Below are 22,699 nucleotides of genomic sequence, written 5' to 3'. Positions count from 1 at the left end.
AGCAGAGGCGTAGGAGTGGGGCATATTATCCGCTTGCCCCGCAAATGATCAATGATCAATCTCTACTCTGACCCAAAGTTTCTTTATTTGCATCTTTCCCGATTTATCGGTCACGCAAGAATTACTTCGTTCCTATTTGCCGACACTAATACCAACGTTGACTGCGACAGCGGAGTTTCTACGAAACAAGCTCTTTAACGCAATCGCGTGAAAGAACTATAAGTTGTTACGATAAGCATGCATACTCTTCGAGTATGCTGTAGTACCCTTTACTAGTTATACAGCGAGAGCTTGTATGAGATCACAACTCAAGTCACGCGCGGCACCATCGTTGCCCACCACCGCCACCGCCGCCGCCGGTGTCCCTAACCTCTATTGCAAGAAGTGAGAAAAAACTCTAGTACCAGGGACACAGTGAGGCTCAAACTCAGGACCACAGCGTGCTAGGCTAGTATGGTACCACTGAGGCACGCCGGTACTTGAGACTTCTTCGCGAATTTGCCTTACGCGGGCGTCATGCCGGGAAAGTTATCGCGCTAATAAGATTGATTGCTTTGTGGGGATAAACGTCCAGAAACCACCGTATCAATATGAGAGACGATGTAGTGGACGGCTAAACCCCGTATTCACAAACGCTTCTCGACTCGACTTCCACCCTTCACCAGACGGAGTTGAGCACTGCGCCGCCGCTCGACTGAAAATGACGCTGCGCTACTCAAGAATCGCAGCAGATTATCGCTGATATGCAGTGACTTGCTGTGCCTAGATACGGCGCTCACATCTACTTTCTCAAGTGAAGGTGAAGCGTTAAGTGAAGAGACGTCCTAAACACGAGGGTCAAGAAATTGCGACCATTTGGGGTTTTTTAACGTGCACCCAAATCTGACCACTCAGGCAAATAGCAATTTCGCCATCATCAAAAATGCAGCCACCGCAGCCGCAATCGATCCAACCCCAGCTTGGATCAATGGGCCAAACAGCTCAAGGAAGACGTTACTGAGGCGACAAAAAAGATACACACGGGTTTGGAAATGGATAGAATGGACAGCCGCCTTGCGCATGTCTTAGAGGCCAAGAAATCATTACTCAATAGGTGTAAGGGGCAGAGGCTCAACCATCGGCTCCGCAAGAAAATCGCAGAACTTGACCAAACCATCGAGGACCACTTCCAGACCCTCTCTAGGCAGCAGTGGGATGGAGTGGGCAATTCTGTTGACGGCCAAATGAGAATAGGAGGGAAATGGAATTTTCTAAGGCACCTTTTGAACGAGTCGAATTTCAAGAGTAATCAAAAGCAAGCCATTGCTAAACTCATACATCACGCCAGACATTCTGATTCTGAAGACGCTATACTGGATTGTTCGGCTCGCAGAGATTTAACCATTGACTCCTCGAGCTGATCAGGCTATCGATATTACACTGAACCTCCTTGCACTGAGCTCGGAGAGCCCTTTACCACCAGCGACGTTTAGGAACTTCTTCAAAACCGTAATGGACGATCGGCTCCGGGGCCCTCTAACAAGGGCCTCAGGAACTTGGAAGACGAATCCATCAATTTTCTTACCAATGTGATCAATCGTATATAGAAAGAAGGTTCTGTTCCAGACTCTTGAAAAATGGCGTCGGTTGTCTTCATTCCCAAACCGGGGCGACCTCCAGGCTTAGGCAATCTTAGGCCTATATCGCTAATGACCTGTACCAGCAAGGTGGCGGAGCATGTCATTCACAAATGTGTCTCTAAGTACATTGACAAGAAAGGTCTTTTTTCCTAGCAACATGGTTGGGTTTCGTCCGTCGTTGTTCGCACAGGACACAATGAAACTGCTCAAACATCAAATCATACACGTGAACACAAGGAACGTAAGATTTAACCTTGGTCTTGACTTGGAAAAAGCGTTTGACAACATCTCCAACGTGCACATTTTAAACTTCATTGCGGAGCTTGGACTGGGTGAAGCCTTCCACAGATACGTCAGCTCCTTCCTTGAATACAGGAAGGCCACGCTCAATATAGAGACCTGAAGTCCTCTCCGATAGCACTGGGCCCTAAAGGCACGCCACAAGGAGCGTTGATATCCCCGCTTCTCTTTAACATCGTTTTCCCCACTGCTATCTAACGTGAAGGGCATCAGCCATACGCTTTACGCTGAGGACATTATCATTTGGTGTCCCGGAGGTAGCAAAGGGGAAGTCGAAACTGCACTCCAGGAAGCCATCGATCAGACAGGGCTCTTCCTTGCTGGCACAGGGCTTAGGCGCTCCTCAAGTAAATCGGAGCTGCTTTTAGACAGGTGCAGTTGAAAAGGAGGCAGGCCAAAAAACTGGAAGTCTTTATCAGAGGTAGACATTTTACTTTACACCGGAAGTGGTGCCCGCATTTCAAGAGTGGACGCTATTAGAGTGCTGGGCATGATTATAGAGTCGCACGGGTACAACGAACACACCATCGCTAAGACTCAACAAAGACCGAGAACATGATCAGGTTGATCATAGGGTTTTGAACAGAAGGGGGGGGGGGGACTCAGAGAAGACAATCTACTGAGGCTCCTTCATGCATTCTTCCTGAGTCATATAACGTACGTGTCTGCCATGCACTCTTGGTACGGATTCGAAAAGAAGAAGCTGGAAACTCTGATCAGAAAAAGCAAATAGAGGGTGTTGGAGACCCCGTGCGAACAAGCACTGAACGGCTTATGCAGCTAGGAGTTCATAACACCCTGGATGAGATCATTAAAGCCCAGGAGACTGCACAGCTAATGCACCTGTCGTCTACGCCGGGCTGGTAGAAAGATTCTGTTCGTCCAAGGCGTCAGTCTGGCGCTCGTAGAGGGTCACCGTCTTCAACTGCCGCATGAACAGCGTACAGCCATCCAGGTCTTTCCGTTTGCGCAAAACGTCCATCCTTAGCACAACGTAGGAAGGCGCTGGGCTAGGGCCATCACACTTCTGAAGAACATCAGGAACAATCTTCATTCAGTGTGTTTTGTCGATGCCGCTCAGTACGGTCGCTGAGCTAGGTTTTCTGTTATTTCAGTCGCTCATATTGGTTCTATTATCAATGCTACGTCAGTTAAGGACTCTACTCCTTCAAGAGCCGAACATTTGGCTGTAGCTCTTGCCCTTTTGGGTGACAGTAGATCGCAAATCTTCACCGACTAAAGATTAGCGGTCAAGGATTTAGCCTGTGGTTCCGTCTGCACTGAAGTATTTGAACTACTTGAAAATAAAACACTTTCTCCCCACACATTTACCTGGTTTCCTGCACACCTCGAACCCCTACTGGACTCTCCAGTAAACCTGAATGTCACTGGTCACTCCCGGGCGCATGCACTAACCCTCCGCTCTAGAGAGAACGTAGGTCCGCAGGTTTCAGTGAGATGTTCAGGGATGCTTTACTTACATTCAGTGAAGTAGCTAAACACTACCAGTTGAGTTGGCGGCAATTCGCTCCTCCGCACAACAAGCTGTCTAGAGCTCAGGCCATCACGTTTAGAATGCTCCTGACCAGGTCCTATCCAAGCTTATTTTTCCTCAGCATAGTCTCCCTAGAAGTTTTTGACTCTACTTGTTCAGTTTGTGGTGAGGTTAGCGACTTAGCACATATGCTCTGGCAGTGCCCCTCGTTACGGGACCCAAGTCGGCTCACAGAAGAAGATTGGGACTATGTTTTACGAAGTTAGGAGTTGCTACCCCAACTACGGGCTGTCCAGAGAGCCCACCATGGAGCGGTGAGGCTAAGCCTCCCCGTTCCTACGTGGGAGTGGCACGTGGCGTTGCTCCAAAGGAGTAGCGTTTTTCAGGACCCAATAAAGTTCTTTGTCTGTCTGTCTGTCTGTCTGCCTGTTTGTCTGTTTGTTTGTCTGTCTGTCTGTCTGTCTGTCTCTCTGTCTGTCTGTCTGTCTGTCTCTCTGTCTGTCTGTCTGTCTGAAAGGCCATTCTGCTATAGCTTTCACTGTGACTGTGTCGCGCCTTCCGCACATGCGTGGCGTTTTTTGGTATTTAAAATAAGCGAATAAGTTTTATCTCGACAGGTACACCTAGTCATTAAAATGTCAACGAGGCATAAGTATACATGCTCAAATAGCATCTCATAGCGCTATTTTCAGCTTCGCACGAATGAGAATCCTGGATTGAGCTTGTTTGTACTAGTTCGTAGCTGATGATACAGCGCCCGTTTTGCTGTTTTGTTTGATTCATTCTCATTCAATATGCGTCCAAAGAATCGTGCTAATCACCAGCTCATTTTTAGGCATATAGCTTAATCAGGAAAATTATAAAAAATACTGAGTAAATATGCTCGCAGACGCAAAAATATGGGGGCAGTATCTTCAGATGCTACCTCACATTGACACTGTCTGAGGTTGCTGCTTCGTAATGGGCCCAGCAGCCAGTATCGTGTCATTTTATAACAAAAGCTTCTATGAGATCAAAACTATGGTCACGAGCGGTGCCGTAGTTGTCCACTGCCGCCGCCGCCGGTGTCCGTAACCACATCGCACAAAATTAGAAAAAAAACCTTAGTACGATTGACACAGTGGGGCTAGAACACGGGTGCGCTGGGTGCCGGCTCAGTATTTTACCACTGAGCTGCGCCGGTGCTTGGGACTATTTGGCAAACTTCCATTAGGCAGGCTTGATTTCGGGAAAAAATCGCGTTATTATGACTTGTAAAGCGTTTCGAAACAGCAAAAAAAAACAACAAGTCGTCGCGCAATGCGAATAGCGTAACGAGTAGGTCCTCCAATGATCCAACCCATTACAAAAGCTTCTTTTTGTTCACTTCTCAACTGTGGCGTACACCCATTCAGGCGCAATTCCTCATCGTCATCAGCTACTGCATGAACAACTGGTACAAAGTTCCTTGCGAGTGTTAAGTAGATACAACGCTTCTCAGACGAATGACAAAAACTAGCATAGCGATTGCCAGCCTACTACCCGAAAATTATTATTTATAATGCCGCAGTTGGTATCAATCAAGTGGGCTGGCCGCAGTTACTCAATGAGTGCTTAGAAAAGGCTCTCAAAGGCCGCTCTTATAGCTTTCGCTCTGCGTGTGCTGCGCCTTGCACGCCGGCCTGGCGCAATTTTTTCTTTAGAATTCACAAAATCTATTTACTAGGCAAGAGAGCACTAACGTAATGAGTGCGTTCTTAAAAAATACGTAATTAGATGTCGTTTGAACAAGCCATCAAAAGCCTTAAGTAGATTTTGATACTTAAAATATTCTTAAGTTAGAAACATAATCAGAAATAACTAACTGAATTTCTCGAGTCTTCCATCACTGCGTCTTTCATAATAATATAGTGTTTTGAGGCGTTAAACACCACACATCAATGAATCATGAGAACAATATGCAGAAACAAAGGTATGCTTCGCTTAATGGTATTCATTTTTTATTTCTGCTGCGTAACATTTGGGACACCCTGCGTTGGGAGACTACTCATATATTCTCAAATGATTACCTACCCTACAGTTGCCAATTCAACAGAAAATTGTCATCATCATAATTATTGTCATCATCATAAGAGTTGGCGCTTACAACCATAGAAAATGTTGAAAAACGCAACCATGAAAACATAGACTGGGCATGAGTGAAACATAGTGAACAGGGCGAGAAATGGTGGAAAAGGAAATAGTGAACAGGGCAAACTGGTTCACTCACTGGCCACCCCTCCAAACGGTTGTGCTATCGCCACAAACAGGGAATACAGTGCTAAAAAGATGTGTGGAGACATCTGAACCTTAACAGGCACCTGTATTTCAAGCACTGCCACTAGACATAGATCGAATGCAAAAGTGGGAACTGTCTGCCTGGGAAATTTCTGCATAATGTTTCCATGATGAATTTTATTGTTTTCTGATTTCCTTTTTCAGAATGATATTGCCATTCTCACATTGAAAGAAAAGGTTGAATTCTCAGATTCAATTGGTCAAGTGTGCCTGCCGGATTCAAAACGCCAACTCCCGGAAAACACGGACATGTACGTGACAGGTTGGGGACGGTATAAAGGTTTGTCGAGTTCTGATTCCTGAATTATTCTCATGTGACCATTCAATTCAATCGCTACTTTTTCATGAGCATATCGAGAAAGAATAGTGTAAACACACTTCATATTACCTCTGGATTCAAACGTATTTGCGAAATAACCAATGGAGCAGTGAATCAACCTGGCACGAATTTCCAGTGTACTCCTAACGGACCAGGGCATGACTTTTATCTGATGAAGTAGCCCTACGCAGGGCGCTGTTTTGGTGCATCTTTCCTTTTTCAGCAGGTATTTTGCCCAAAACATCATACATACATCACTTTCTTACGCATTACTATGAACAGTCTCCGTTACACATTATCGGCTTTCGAAGCTACGTCGAACGGCGACAATTCGTACATTGTAACTGAGAATGATTATGATGTGTTATCTTGCCAAACACGGCTGCCACAGCTGCCCCGGCTTCTGCACCCGTGCAGCACTCTCGGATGGCATCTGTGGTGCATCACAACATAACCACCGCTGACTAGCTGTGCTTTGAGCCGATTGAACCGCGCATACGCGCACGTGTCCTGTCTGCCACCGTTGCCATATCCGGTGACAAACCACCTCCACCCATCCGCGTCTATCACCAGTAGTGCCTATTTGAACCGTGCGAGCATCGAGCTCAAACTTATGCTTGGATTCTCTAAAGACCTCATAGAATAACATTGTAAATAGTACATGGGGTTATTATATGGCCAAAAAGTCACGGAATGCAGGGAACTAGAATATCGCCTATTTGGTCTGTCAGAATGCACTGATACTACGTCAAGCGTAGATAGCGGCGATCCTTAATTAGGTCTTCTGGGTCCAAATTCACACGAGGCAGTTTATGCCTCCATGATTTCTGGAGCTCGCACCATTCGAACCTTTCTTGGAGGCTGGTGGCGAACGGGAATGGCAGATGGATTTTAGTTCCAGGGTATGCTGCCTCTTCTAATAGGCTTTCCGGCATCCTTGGCCCCGAAATTGTATATTCATTTCATATGTTGCTCAAACAGACATTCCGAGCAATTCAAAGAAAACATGAAGAAAGTCGACAGAAAAATGAAGGCTTGACGGATGAAATATGGTTGAACAATGAACACCACTGGAGCAAACGCCTACAAAGAATATTTTGACGAGAACGAGTCCACTAATCCAAACGCAGGCTACAGCGACGGTCCGTATTCTGTATATTATATGGTGGGTGGAGCAAATGCTATGTATTTTCTTGCATATTTGATTTGTTTAAAGAAATTCAAGTATCTATTACTCGAACGCCACCTTGTACCCTTTTCAACTAAAGCACAGTCTTAGCAACTATTTGTGATAAAAAACACCAAAACTCCCTGAAATATAGGTGTTTGGAGGCAATTCTGATAAGGGACTCAACTAACAGGTCTCTTCCTGCCAGAACGAACGCGCCACTTCATCCTTTATGTCACTACTTTTTTCAATAGGTAGTGTTCGTGCTGAAAATGCACGCGTGCACCTCAGGTATGCGCACACGTCGATATCATGAGGATAGGAGAACTTTTAATTAAAGCACTGTGCGTGCCACCATCCTTGATTTTTTATGTCACATGATAAATATTTATTTTAGAAGCAAATTGTTTAATGAACCTTGTCGTGTTGATAGGTTTAGTTCATTTTTTGATACTATGGTGGTTACCTGGCATACAATAAATTTAGTCTTCTTTGACACTTGCACGATGTAAAATCGCCCAGGAAAAGGTGATTGCAAACGAATGAAGATATGACCGGTTCTCATCTTCGTGTATGACGTTGCAGCGGAAAATATTCCGGTATCATTAGGAATCACGAAAGTTATCAAAGCGGTGTGATTGATCATGATAATAGAACAAGCAGTCTGTGCAACAACACCTTGAACGTAAGTGTCTTCCTAAGCTTCGGTGGGCGTTAAGAGCAAGGTAAGGTTTAGGAAGCAGTAGCACTGCTATTTGCTAGCAAGTTGCCATTATTCGTATAGAAGTACTGTTACGTCGGAGGCAAGGTACGTTGCAGAAGGGTAGCAGTGAGGCCGATCATTATCCGTTTTGGCAGCACACCACGAAGAAAGTGCATTTTTATTGCTTGAAGCTTTGCGCTTTGGGTACTATTATAAGGGTTCCTCTGATATCACGAAACGGTTTTTTTTGTTTGTTTGTTTGAAGTCGATTGAGGAACTGTCCAGGATTCTCATAGAACCATGAAGTTCTATGCGGCATGTGTGGCACTAGAATTTCTTCCGATCGTCAAAACGACTAAAAGAGACGTTACGTAATGAAAAGAGAGAAACGAGAAAAAAGGAAGGTAGGTCGATTAACCCCCCTGCCTTCCTGCTTCAACATTTTTGAATGATGTAACATTTCCAAAGGTCTTCTGGAAGATTTGTACTTTCACGACGGTTCGCTGACTTTTTTTACATATTTCAGTGAACAGCCCTGAGCTATCACCTAGGCTCAAACAGCTGCGCACAAGAACCATATCGCACAAGACATGCTTCGACGATTACGGCACAGGGTTGCCAGACAGCGTGTTGTGTACTAGTCATGATTTTGGTTCTTCGTGCAAGGTAAGAATCACCGAAAAAGTATATATAAGAATACACCCAATACTTTCTTCATAAAGAAAAACAAAGGAAAGTTTCTTTAAGCTTCTCTGTTATTACTTCGCCCTTTGTGGATGTGGGCAAAGCACATATCACTATCCCTTAACGTCATTACTTCACACACAGCAATATAAGTGCATCATTTGGATTTGATGCAGCAGTTTCACTTTGGGTTTTATGCATCATTTCTCTTTTGACTTGAAACGTACAAAATCAAACCAGATGATTCCTGGCAATATCTGGTAGATGACATGTGAAGACAAACTAATCAGATAAATGAAAATTCGTAAGCTTTCTTCGTACCGTTCACTACACAGTAGAATCAGTCGCTCTGCAATCGTGTAAACATCGTCCTATGTTCGGCATGTTCTTTTTGAAAACTTTGTAATCTAATTTTACTCAACCATATGCAAAAGTCAGTTGGCGTGAGGTACGCATTCAAAACTACAAAGTACAGAAAATCCACGCGCACGTAAATTCCTTCATGAGTTTTGTTTGGCATACCGCAGGACAGGCGTCATTTAGCAATGTATTCTTGCGCTGTCCCGACTTCAGAGAGCACTTATTTGAACAATGACTAGATTAAACCTTGGTACGAAAAAATTGGCAAATACCACGTACAGTGGCGATTGATGATATGCGAAGCACGAATGAGAGAGGTTGATTTGACCCTTTAAAATCAGCACAACGTTAATAAGGGGACGTGAATTATGCACCGCCGTGGTGTTCTAGTGGCTAAGGCACTCGCCTGCTGACTTGCATGTCACGGGATCAAATCCGTGCTGTGGCTGCTGCATTTTCGATGGAGGCGAAAATGCTGTAGGCTCGTGTGCTCAGATTTGGGTCCGCGTTAAAGAACCCTAGGTGGTATAAATTTGCGGAGCCCTCCCCAATGGCGTCTTTTATAATCCTATGGTAGTTTTGGGCTGTTAAACCCCACATATCAATCAATCAATAAATCGGACGTAAATTATGCCGTACATGAATTCTATGTCATGATTATCAAATTTTGTATATGTGGAGCAAGTTAAAAGGCCGCGAGCACGCTATGAGCGCTGCATGTAGTCATGTTTTACATGACACACCTATCGTGAATACTATAATTGGACGTGTCATTTACCTTTGTCGTCCAACTTTGTCACGTAATACCATATATGGTATATGTGGAGCTAGTGAAACAGCCAGGAGCACGCTTTGAGCGTAGCATGTAGTCAAGTTTTACATAAAACGCATGTCAAGCTCATGTTTTCACCTGTCATTTGTCTTCGTTATTCATTCACGTCCCATAACAAGTTTGGTATATGTGAGGCTAGCGAAACGACCACGACTGCACCATGAGCGTGGCGAGTAGTAATGACTTAAATGGCATGCATGTTATGATTTGCACGTTGGTCTGTCACTTATGAACGCCATGTAGTCATGTCATACCATACCAGTCTTGAAATATGTCATGTGAATGAAACCACTGAGAGAGAAGCAAAAACAGGATTTGCAAATATTGACATGTATGTCGTGGTTTTCTTGTTATGATTAGTCACTCGTGCTCGTCATACAGTCATGTTATGCTATACAGGTTTCCGTATCAATACCATTACCCAACGACTAAGAGATGAGCTAAAAGTCGTAGGTGGCTAGGTAGATGAATATATACATATATATATATATATATATATATATATATATATATATATATAGCTATAGATAGATACGCTCAAAGTCACTGAAGTTCGCTAAGAAATGCTTCGCGTTTATTATCTAATCCACAAAAGCTTCCCAGCCTTTGGGGGGGGAGGTGTGGACCTCGCCAACCTCAGCAATAAAATAATCAGAATTCTCAGCATAAAGTTCGAATCATGCCGTATATTTAAATTTCAAAATTGAAACACATATTAGATTCATCGCACATCTTAATTGCTCTCACTTGACTGCCTGGACAATCTTCACGCAAAATTTGCCGCATGCCTGGTAAGAAAATATTCTCAGGCCTGCATCTGTTTTTTTTTTCTGTGCTTGTGTTGTAATTAGCCGTGAAACATTGAGCGTCACTATCAGATCGTAACCGTTGCTGTTACCATCTCCCGGTATCGCGCACGCGCATCATTCACCAGGTCCCAAGAAGCTTAACTTTGCGAGCGCAATACACTGGTCTACTGCAAAACGTGGCATAACATGGCATCACCTATGCTGTCCATTAGCTTACTGATTCCTTCATGGCACTTAGTTGTTTATAAAGCAAAAAATAGCTGCAAGAACGATCGAAAATCCGGGTGAAGTGTTAATTCTAAAAGATTTACTCTGACGTGATTTCACAGAATTATAAGAAAAGTAAATAGACGTTTCCCAACATATGGGGGTGGCGGAGTCAGCGTATACTGAGAAAAATTCAGCAGAGGTCGCTTAGCCCACTGGTAGTCTCATAAGTTCCTGTAAACGTCGGGACCACGGTTGTTGCCCGCCAACTTTCTCGCGATGGACCAAACACGATTCCAGTACTTGTCTACCCTAATTTTTTGTTCACGAGCCAGCGTCGTCGCATTGTGTACAATGCGATGTTGAAGTCGCAATGTTGACAAGGTAGCGTGGCAGCGTGTTATTGTTTTCAAGATTGCTTGTGTCGAATGCAATTGCAGGAGGAGTAAGCACGTCATAGCTCCTATGTAATAGTCCTTTCTCAGCACAAGTGTTTTGGTAGGCCTTGTAAACTGCTTTAACTAGCCGAGTTTATTCCAAGTTGAAGCAGCTGGTTCTTTGTAGTGGGGAATATGATGAGGAAAGTTACTGTTTTAAACGCAAAGCATTTCATAGTGAACTTTGGCTCCTTAAAGCGTATATATATATATATATATATATATAGTCCAGTAGAGCCTCCGTGAGCGGTCACAACGTGGTTTATTTCGATGTTTCGGCCTAGAGTCTGGTCTTTATATATATATATATATATATATATATATATATTATAATGAGACGTTTTAGAGTGGCACTCTTTTATAAAACAGGAGAGCGGTCACGACACGTCAAGCGGTAATGGCGGAACTAGCCTGAGTCCCCAGTTAACCAAACGTCGTCTTCTTCACCGACTGAGTCATACCCCCTGCCTTTCTGAGTAGCCTCATCTTCTTCACTACATTTTCCTCCCCACCGGAAAAGAGCCATCCTGGCGACTCATGGGCACGAGACAATAGAGGGATCGTAATACGGTTTTAGGCGGTCTATGTGGACGGTTTCACGTCCACGGCGTCGTTGATCATGGGGCTGCTCCAGCGGCTCCACGATGTAATTGACGGGTGAAGTTTGTTTAACCACACGGTAAGGTCCGTCATACTTGTACACTAGTTTCGTTGAGAGACCAGAGCTGGTTGAAGGGATGCGAAGCCAGACAAGGTCATCTGATGCATAAGAAGCCGGAGGCGTCGGGCTATCGCGGTGGTGTTTCTGGCGTTGCTGTTCAGTACTTGTAGTGAAGAAGATGTAGTGAAGAAGATGAGGCTACTCAGAAAGGCAGGGGGTATGACTCAGTCGGTACGACAAAGGGGTGCGTGGACGTAGGCGTTCGCGACAAAGAAACGTGGCCATTCGTGACAGGCGGACGTCGGGTTCCGTTCAGTGCTTCGGCATAGGTCAATGGAGCAGCCACCGGTGGTGCGTGAGCTGTTGGTAGCGCCTCGGACACTTGCTCCTGGACTACTCGCTGTATTGATGGCGCTAAAGTAGATGGGGCACCTTCGGAGGTATAAGGCACGAGGGACAACTGGCGTGCGACCTCCTCTCGTACAAATTGCTTGATCTCGAGAAGCAAAGTGGTGTGGTCTATAGCAGTGCCAGCCGACGTTAAAGCGGAGATTGTTGCACATGGCGTGCTGGCACGACGAGTGGTGTCACGCTGTTTCCAGAGCTCATCATAGCTCTGACAAAGTTGGACCACTTCCGCTACCGTTCGCGGGCTTTTGGCGACAAGCATCTGAAATGCGTCGTCGGTCACGCCTTTCAAGATGTGTTTGATTTTCTCGGCTTCTGTCATGGCCGAGTTGACACGCCGGCAAAGGTCGACCACATCTTCGATATAACTGGTGTAATTCTCACCATTCTGCTGAGCCCTAGTACGCAAGCGCTGTTCGGCCCGTAGTTTGCGAAGCGCTGGACGGCCAAACAAGTCCGCAAACGCCGTTCGGAAGGCCGACCAGGTGGGGAGGTCTCTCTCGTGATTACGGTACCACAGACTGGCGACGTCGGTCAAATAAAATTGAACGACAGTAAGCTTGTGCGCATCGTCCCACTTGTTGTGCTTGCTCACCCGGTCGTATTCGTCGAGCCAGTCTTCCACGTCTTTGTCATCGGTTCCACTGAAGGTAGGCGGATCGCGTTGCCGAAAGGAGGCGAGACAGACAGGAGCTGCAGTAGTTGGAGCCGAGGCGGCCGCCTGCTGATCGTCGTTCGTGGACATCGTAGCAAATGGAGGCAACGTACAGTTTCGCAATTCCAGGATTAGGCGTTACCCAGCACTTCCACCAATTATAATGAGACGTTTTAGAGTGGCACTCTTTTATAAAACAGGAGAGCGGTCACGACACGTCAAGCGGTAATGGCGGAACTAGCCTGAGTCCCCAGTTAACCAAACGTCGTCTTCTTCACCGACTGAGTCATACCCCCTGCCTTTCTGAGTAGCCTCATCTTCTTCACTACAATATATATATATATATATATATATATATACGAGGCAAGGTAAATTAATAGGGTTTTTTAATGGGCCCTGAGTCCGCGATCACGTCTGCGTATTGGGGTCCACACCCACACTAGATCACCGGGGGCATAGGTTACATGCCTGTGTTGACTGTCTAGCGAGTTTTGGAGGACTCTTGCGCTGCCAGTGTACGTAGGCAGGCAAGTCGACGTGTCTCTTCCGCACGACACAAAGTTTCCGCAATTGTTAAATCGTCATGGACGACAAAAGGAAAGATAGTGTCCCGCGTATGTTGAGGTGAGCGAGCGTAGAGCAGATAGAAAGGGCTGTAGCCTGTCGTTTCGTGTTTCGACGTGTTAAAGGCGTACGTGACGAATGGTAAAACTTCATCCCAGTTTTTGTGGTCGGAGGCGACGTACATTGACAACATGTTGATCAACGTTCGGTTTGTGCGCTCGGTGAGGCCGTTAGTTTGTGGATGATACGCAGTTGAGTGTCGGAACTTGGAAGCACACGAATGAAGTAATACTTCGACAATATCAGCAGTAAATTGTCGTCCACGGTCACTTATTATCACGTGAGGAGGTCCGTGTCGGAGGATGACTGAATTCAACAGGAACTCCGAAACCTGGACTGCCGTGGCAGAGCATAAGGCAGCCGTCTCGCAGTACCGCGTCAGGTAGTCGGCGCACACAATTATCCACCGGTTACCTTTTGAGGAGCGTAGAAATGGTCCCATCAGATCAATGCCAACCTTTTCAAAAGGAGAACCGGGAGGCTTTACAGGTTGCAGGTGACCAACTGGACCCGAGGAGGGCCGCTTGTGGCTCTGGCACTGCATACAGCTGGCCACGTAGTTCTTAACTGTCTTGCTCATTTTCGGCCAATAGAACCGCTCTTTCGTGCGACTAAGTGTTCGTGCAGTGCCTAGATGGCCAGAGGTGGGGTCATCATGCGTGAGACGCAGAACAGACGCTTGGAGGGACGCAGGAACAACAAGCAGAAAGCGGGAGCCCGTCGTGGACAAGTTTCTATGGTAAAGAAGACCATTTTGGACGCAGAATCGGCCTTCACCTAATGAATTTCTCGCTCCAGGGAAGAGAGCTTTCAAGCTTGGGTCATTACGCTGCTCAGCGGCGAAAGTCACGGCATCGGGAAAGCCAGACGACAGCGAAGCGATAAGGTGGTCAAAGCTATCGTCTTCACAATCTGCCGATGGTAGCGGCATTCTGGAGAGGCAATCCGCATCAGCGTGTAGACGGCCGGTCTTGTATGAAATGGTGAAGACATGTTCTTGCAAACGAATGGCCCATCGTGCGAGGCGGCCGGATGGGTCACGAAGGTTGACCAGCCAACACAGGGAATGGTGATCTGTGACGATAGTGAACGGGCGACCATAGATGTATGAGCGAAACCGTTGCACGGCAAAGACTACCGCTAGGCATTCCTGTTCGGTCACTGTGTAGTTGCGTTCAGGTTTGCCTAAAGAACGACTTGCGTACGCCACAATGTGTTCCTTCTTGCCAGAACGCTGAACGAGAACAGCACCGATACCTATGCCACTTGTGTCTGTGTGAATTTCTGAGGGTCACGAAGGATTGAAGTGCCGAAGTATTGGCTTCGAACTTAACAAACACTTCATCTTGTGAAAAGCGGCATCGCACTCGGAGGTCCACTGAAACGGGCTGTTCTTGGGTAGAAGGCTCGTCAGGGGGTGAACGACATCCGCAAACTTGGGTACGAACCGGCGGAAATACGAGCAGAGCCCGATGAAGCTACGCAGTTGTTTCACAGATTTAGGACGTTCGAACAATTCAACGGCCGCTGTCTTTTGCGGGTCAGGTCTAATGCCATCTTTGTCGACGAGATGTGCTAAAACCAATGTCTGTCGCTCGCCAAAGTGGCACTTTTTTGAATTCAATACAAGGCCAGCTTTTCCAATGCAGCTGAGCACGAGGTCTAGGCGAGTGTTGTGCTCCTCAAACGTACGGCCCAAAATTACGACATCATCAAGGTAACACATACATATATGCCATTTTAAACCACGCAATATAGAGTCCATAAATCTTTCGAATGTCGCAGGAGCATTACATAATCCGAATGGCATAACGTTGAACACGTTAAGTCCGTCGGTCGTAACAAATGCCGTCTTTTCTTTGCCAGCTGCGTGCATTGGAATTTGCCAGTAACCTGATCTCAGGTTGACAGATGAAAAGTAGGACGCGGAATGCAGGCAGTCTAGAGCGTCATCGATACGCGGCAGTGGATAGACGTCTTTCTTGGTAACAGAATTCAGTCGGCGGTAGTCAACGCAAAATCTCCACGTACCATCCTTCTTCCTCACTAGAATGATGAGAGCAGCCCACGGACTCGCCGATTCCTGTATTATTCCCTTTTCCAGCATCTCTTGAACTTGCTCGTTGATGATCTTGCGCTCCGATGGTGCCACTCGGTAAGGTTTCTGCCTAATGGGATGCGCCGATTCGGTGTGGATCTGGTGGCGTATCTGGGACGCTGGGATTAAGGGCCTTTGGCTGTATTTAGAAAAATCGAACACTTTCGAGTGCTTAGACAGAACGTCGAGCAGGGTATGACGTTCGCTTTGGTCAAGTGACTTGCTGACCATTTGTAGCAATTGGGCATCTTCAGAACCTTCTAAGCCTAGATGTTCATATTGGCTTGTAGCATCAACAAGCGCAACCAGCGTCGTACATGACTCGGGTCTAAATACTGCAAGTTTCATGCCGCCTGGCAGAATTGCAGGCTCCATGGAACTGTTCATTGTCCACACACCTGCCCGTCCATCAACGACTGGCCCTATGCAATGGCGAATGCGAATGTTCTTTTTCAGGCATGCCAAGGGAATCGGTTCGAGCGTGGCGTCAAACGTGCCACAGTTGTTGCTAGAACATGTCACGGGAACACACACAGCAGAAAATGCAGGAACGACTGTGTCCACGGAGACGAAAAAGATGCATTCCTCCGGACGGGAATTTTCCAAGAGCGCCGTTGGGAAAGTACCGTGTATAAAAAGATGCCCACTTCTGCAGTCTACAGTTGCCCCACACTCACACTAGATGTCAATACCCAAGATAACGTCATGTGTAGACCGCGGAATAACCGCAAACTCTGTGCAAAACACCTTGCCACACAGCGAGACGTCCACAGTACAGTATCCCACCGGACACAACACGTCACCACTTACACCACGAAATGTCGCCCCACGGTTCAGGCAAAACATCACTTTTGGTCCCAGGAGGTTTTTAAAATTTACACTCTTCACCGAGACTGTCGCGCCTGTATCCACAAGTGCCATAGTAGCCACTCCATCGACAACTACACGAACTTGGTTCTTGAACATAAACGCTGACGGGGGTATATCTGTAGATAGCACCTGTAATCTTGCGGCTTCACCCCCACTGGCCGCACCGACTAGTTTTCCGGCGGCGGTGTACGTGCGCGTCGCCGTGGCGATGGCGATCGTGAAGCACGGGGAGCTGGAGGTGGCGTCAAACTTCGATCAGAGGCCGGCGAGGGGTAGCGTGTTCCGGTAGGTGCGCGTGGTTTCCGTGACGTGGAGTGCGGATAGTCGAAATGTTGGTGATACAAAGGCCAAGACTGTCGCTGATATGGGCGGTGGTCACAAAAACGTGCGATATGACCCGGGACGCCACAGTTGTAGCATACCGGAATTGGTCGAGGGGCACGTGGCTGCCCAGAGTAACGACTCCTCTCGGAAGGCATGGGATAGTGGTGCCGCCCTTCAGAGGCACTGTAGGCAGGCGATGTTGGGTAAACAGGCAGGCGAAAACTTCGTTCGTAGTTGGGAGTTGGATGACGGGGGAATCCAGCCTGCCATGTGCCTTGATATTCATAAGCGTCTGCAGCGTTGATCGATGGTTGCCATGGTGGAAGAGAAACAGGAGTCCTCCCACGTTCTGGTTCGTTTACGTACACATCCTGAAAATCACTGGGGCGATGATAGGTCTGCTGAGATCGAAGCAGCTCTTCTCTGACGTATGGTCAAAGCAAGGTCGTCAGGCGGCACTGTTTCAACACTAGCAACAGTGGGGACGTTGGACAGGCGGCCGAATTTAGGAGAAATTCGTCGCATCTTGAGGGATTCAAAGGTACGACAATGCTTCATCACGTCAGACACGGAGTTAAGCAGTTTAATGGGCCCTGAGTCCGCGATCACCGTATAATGATGATGATCTCCACCGCCATGGCTCGTACCTACTCAGAGGGATCGCAGTGGAGGCAACGTTGTCCTCATTCTCTACCCGCGCTTCCCTTGTTTTTCCTGGTAGTGATACTTCTTATCAATATATATATATATATATATATATATATATATATATATATATATATATATATATATATATATATATATATATATATATATATATATATATATATATATATATATATATATATATATATATTTAGAATCGTTTCATGACGTGTCGCTCAAAAAAATGCAACACAGAACACCGTCAACCTCCCTCCGCATGCTTCGCATAGCGTTGATTCGATTCCCAGGTACGCGGGATCTGCCGAAGTTTTCATGTCGACAATTTTTTTATATAGTAATAACAACAACAACAAAACAAGCTGCGCATACGCATGTCTCGCAAAAGATATTGGTGAAAAAAATCAAAATCGAATGATGGCTGTAAACATGAAGGTTGCAAGGGGATTTTGAGAGGAAGGAAAAAAAGTCAGCATGACACTATTGAAAGTAGCACTGCCCCCCTTTAACTACAGGGGGCAGTATCACTTTTTGACAAGGACCCAAACCTGTTTTCTAAGATGGCAGGCGCAGCCCGTCCTTCCAATTTCTTCTTCCTTTTATGACGGGCAATCCTAACTGTTCTATACTATAAGCGCCAATGAAAATTCACTCTATGGTATGTTACATTAGTGCGCAAGCTCAACGAAGTATCAGAAAAAGACGACTGCTGTAGCTTTTATACCAAGTTGATTAGAGTGGATTCGTATATTCTACATTTCCCTGTCTCTCCTGTTCCTTTGTTTTTTTTTTCAACTAAATGTGGTCTTTCACTGCCACATTTTCAATATTTCTCTACTGCTCTGTTGTCATCGTAGTTGCTTTAATCTTATATCGCAATGGCACTCTCAGAGCAGTCACACCCAAGTCTGCAAAGTGGTAACAGAACGCGTACTTCGTCGTATCTGGTAAAAATTTGAGCAATTTTATCCTCAAGTTGATCACACTGCACGTGTAATCTGTTATATGAATGCACCCGTAATGAAAGACTGACTTGAATATGTTGAATAATCACAACTTTGGCTTTATTCAGGGTGACAGCGGAGGTCCTCTCGTATGGAATTCAGGAAGTGCATGGTTTCTAGAAGGCGTCGTTTCCGGTGGACCTGCGAAGTGTGCCAACCCCGACGACCCATTGCTGTTTACGAATGTGCCTCCTACAGTAGACACATTTATTTTGCCTTACATTGAAGCCAGTAATTACACTGAAAAATCTAAAATCTGCAAGATTGTTTAGAACTTCATAATAAACTCAAGTAAATACTCCTTAAATATATTTTCAAACATCATTTTTGTTATATTTTTTATTGTATTAGATTGGCAGTATACAAATAAAAGTATCTGGATTTGGGATGATTGTGAAGGACGCCGTACTGGAGTGATCCCGAAATTTCCACCACCTTGTGTTCGTTAATGAACATGAATACCGCACAGTATAAGAGCATCTAGAACTTCGCCCCATCGCTCCGCCGCGGTGGTCTAGTGGCTAAAGTACTCGGCTGCTTACCCGCAGGTTGCGGGATCGAATCCCGGTGGCGGCGGCTGCAATTCTGATGTAGGCGGAAATGTTGTAGCCCCGTATTCTCAGAATTGGGTGCCCGTTGAAGAACCCCAGGTGGTCGAAATTTCCGGAGCCCTCCACTACGACGTCTCTCATAATCATATAGTGGTTTTGGGACGTTAAACCCCACATATCAATCAAATTGTACACGTTCGGGTCAGCAGACGTGCACCATAACGGCCATTTCATTACAACGCAGAGGTCAGTATTCGAGGTAAGCTCTTTGAGGTGCTAAATGCCGTTAGCACTACCATGCCATCTTTTCACCACAAAATCTAGTGTCGCCATATTGTTGTTGTTTTGGGCTCTAAAATTGGGTTTTATCACCTCTGTTCCACTGGCGTTCATCAGTTTGTCCAGTTGACCAATGTGTTGCAGGGAAAATAAAGTTGTTCAGCATAAGGGTGACGTAAGCATTCAAGCACCCCCGGTATTTCATAGAGATAGCACGTGTGCATGGGACCTTGTGGATGCGAAGGAAAAGAAAAAAGGAAGGACAGGGCGGTTAGCCAGTTCCCAGACCGGCTGACTACCCTGTGCTGGAGAAAGCTGTAAGGGGAATAAAAGCTGCTCGAAGAGAGAAGTTACAACGCGACAATCAAACTAAAACTTGGGCTCTCCCCCACACGAAAAAAAAAACAAAGATCACTTGCACGGAGGCATTTATCCAAATGTTCAGCACAGTGCTGTGTCTGGCACAGAGGTTCTGTTGTGGTCCTCAATTATTCCAGTTGTTAGTGCTCGAACTAGTCAAAAGTATTGCATTCGAATTCCTAACTTTTGGTCACAATACCGCTCAACCGGTATTCATAATGCAATTTAAAAATGAATTATCTATTTTATTATCAATGACAATTTTATTATTGACGTTCCAAGGAGCAATAGTTGGAATCGTACGCTTCAATTTACTATTTGACACCGGTTTGTTGGTTCAAAGGTCGGTGCAGGTAAGTTGCACTGCCTCCAATAGATGGCACCGCAATACATGATCAGTACCTAAGACGTTACACGTGGCTTTACACCATTAAACACGCAATGGTAGCACATCTTCATTGTCACGCCAGGCATTTTGTGTTGGGGTGAGATGACACATGAGGGAGTTTTCATGCACAAAAACAGATTCAGTCGGCCTCAGTAAGCTTTGAGGCTTGCACTGTAGGGAGGCCGCATATGCTCGGGAAATCGCCCCGAAATTATACCACACAGAGACAGGCAACCATGTTGTTTATACAGACCATTTCAGTATATGGCGTGGCGTGTCTTTGCGAACATAAAGAACATTATTATTTAGGCGCTCTTTCCTTATCAACAACCAGACGGCTTCCACGGAAGCCATTTCATGCTTATAAAACCAACTTTTGATTACAAAAGAGCTAGCCACTTGTTTTCGTTGTACCGCGATAGGCACCAGACAGTCGAGTTTTCCTGAAAGACTCCAGCGCAAAACGTAAAGCATAGCGGATTAAAATTGCAATATATATATGAGATGGGGTTGGTCGAAATTAAAACTGAGCCACGCGTATCGCTGCCTGCATGAAATCGCGGCGTCGGCATTGATCTCAGCGTCAGCGTCATTGGTTGTGAGTATAAATAGACCATGTTGTCCGAGACGAAAACTGGAGAAAGATGCAAGTAAAATAAACAATAAAACGTTTTTGCTCTGATGGAAAATTGATCCCAAGCCGTTTGCGCAGCAAGCAGACGTTTCACAACACAGCTAAGCGTCTCATTACAAGAACAGTTAAAACAACTTGCTCTGTTTAGAAATTCAGTGCAAATAACCTTCACGTTATACAAGCGCATGCGTCCTGTATACAGGGGTCACAATACAACATGTAACATTGCTGTATTTTGCATGATACAAGCGTACATCGATTGATGTTTGAAAACACCTGATTATTATAATGCATTCGTTGTTGAATTCCGGTTACCTACTACAAAATTTACTCCTGTTACTGCGCGTATTCTATTCAAACCACGTAGTGAGTGCCTAAAAAAATCAAGAAATTGGCAGATCCAACGTGCAGAAGGAATGGACAATTTGTGAAGCATGAATGAGGAAGGTTAATATGACACTTTAAAATAACCAGAAAGCTACGAGGCAGCCGTAAATTATACCGTACATGACTTTCTTGCAATGATTTTTACGTTCGGAAATGTCACTTAACTTTATTGTCTATTCAATTCCCGTTATACCACATTTGGTATATGAAGAGCTAAAGAAAAGGCCGCGAGTACACTATAAGCGTAGCATGTAGTGGTGTTTTAGATGATAAAAAGGTCATGATCATCATGTTTGGACGTGTCATTCACCTTCGTCATCTATTCAGGTCAAGGGAAACCAAATTTGGTTAATGTGGAGCAAGCGAAACGGCCGCAAGCACGCTATGAGCGTAGCATGTAGTCATGTTTTAGGAGACACGCATTTCATGATTCTCATGTTTAGACGCGTCATTTACCTTCGTCGTCTATTCATGTCACGTGATATCGAATTTCGTATATGCGAGGCTAGCTCAACGCCCACGAGTATGCTATGAGCGTAGCGTGTATTCATGTTTGACATAACATGCATACCATGTTTATCAAACTTGGACGTCGCATTCATCTTCTTTGTCTATTCAATTTACGTTATGCTACAGTTGGTATATGTGGAGATAGCGAAACGACCGCGAGCACATTATGAGCGCAGCATGTAGTCATGTTTTACATGAGAAACATGTCATGATTATCACGTTTGCACGTAAAATTCACCTTTGTCCTAAATTCATATGACGTGATACCAAATTTGGTAAACACGGAGTCCTCAAAACAGCTGCGAGCGCGCTTTAGGCGTAGTGTGCAGTCATGTTTACATGACATTTATATCATAACTATCATGTTTGACGTGTCATTTATCATCGTTATTCATTCACGTCACGCAATATAAAAATTTGGTACATGTGAAGCTGGTGAAACGGCCGTGAGCTCATCATGAGTGTGTCATGTAGTCATGTCCTTAAGTGACATGCATCTTATGGTTATCACGTTTGCACCACTAATTCGCCTTCGTCATCCATTCACGTCCCATAATACAAGGTTGCATTTATGTGAAGCTAGCGAAAAAACCATGAGGGCACCATGAGCATGACGTGTAGTCGTGACTTACATGATTTGCATATCATCATTTCAGCGTGAGTATGTCACATTGGACATGCTTTCATGTCATGCCATACTAGTTTTTTCACGTGTCACGTAAAATAAATCACCTCAAGAGAATCAAGACCTTGAATTACAGAGCATGACATACATGTCATGATTCTCATGCTGACTAGTCAGTTAGCGCGCCATACAGCCATGTCTTGCCATACCAATTTAGGTATCGATAGCATTGTCGACCGGCGGCCAGGAGAGCCTAAAGTAGTAGGCAGCTCATAGATAGATAGATAGATAGATAGATAGATAGACAGATAGATAGATTGAGTTCCAGTTGTTTAGTTAAAAGAGAATTTTGCTTTTGAAGTGCCGCAACTTGCTGGCGAAGGGCCGCAAGTTCGGGAGAAGGAGGATC

At 45.4% G+C, this 22,699-nt stretch overlaps 1 protein-coding gene across 1 annotated transcript in view; it reads left to right on the top strand.

The window, feature by feature from the left end:
• The window catches only part of LOC142803465 (chymotrypsinogen A-like), a 45,980-nt gene extending 27,117 nt beyond the window's left edge, over positions 1 to 18,863 (top strand). The window contains exons 4-6 of the mRNA XM_075888576.1: positions 5,875 to 6,010; positions 8,447 to 8,586; positions 18,625 to 18,863. Coding sequence (XP_075744691.1) covers positions 5,875 to 6,010; positions 8,447 to 8,586; positions 18,625 to 18,828 — 480 coding nt within the window. The 3' untranslated portion in view covers positions 18,829 to 18,863. The remainder of the gene's footprint in view (positions 1 to 5,874; positions 6,011 to 8,446; positions 8,587 to 18,624) is intronic.
• The last annotated feature ends 3,836 nt before the right edge of the window (positions 18,864 to 22,699 follow it).

This window comes from Rhipicephalus microplus, chromosome 3 (genome assembly GCF_043290135.1).
Source record: "Rhipicephalus microplus isolate Deutch F79 chromosome 3, USDA_Rmic, whole genome shotgun sequence".
Classification (NCBI taxonomy): Eukaryota; Metazoa; Arthropoda; class Arachnida; order Ixodida; family Ixodidae; genus Rhipicephalus; species Rhipicephalus microplus.
Note: the sequence above shows the minus strand (reverse complement) of the source record. Positions and strands in the feature narration are given on the sequence as shown.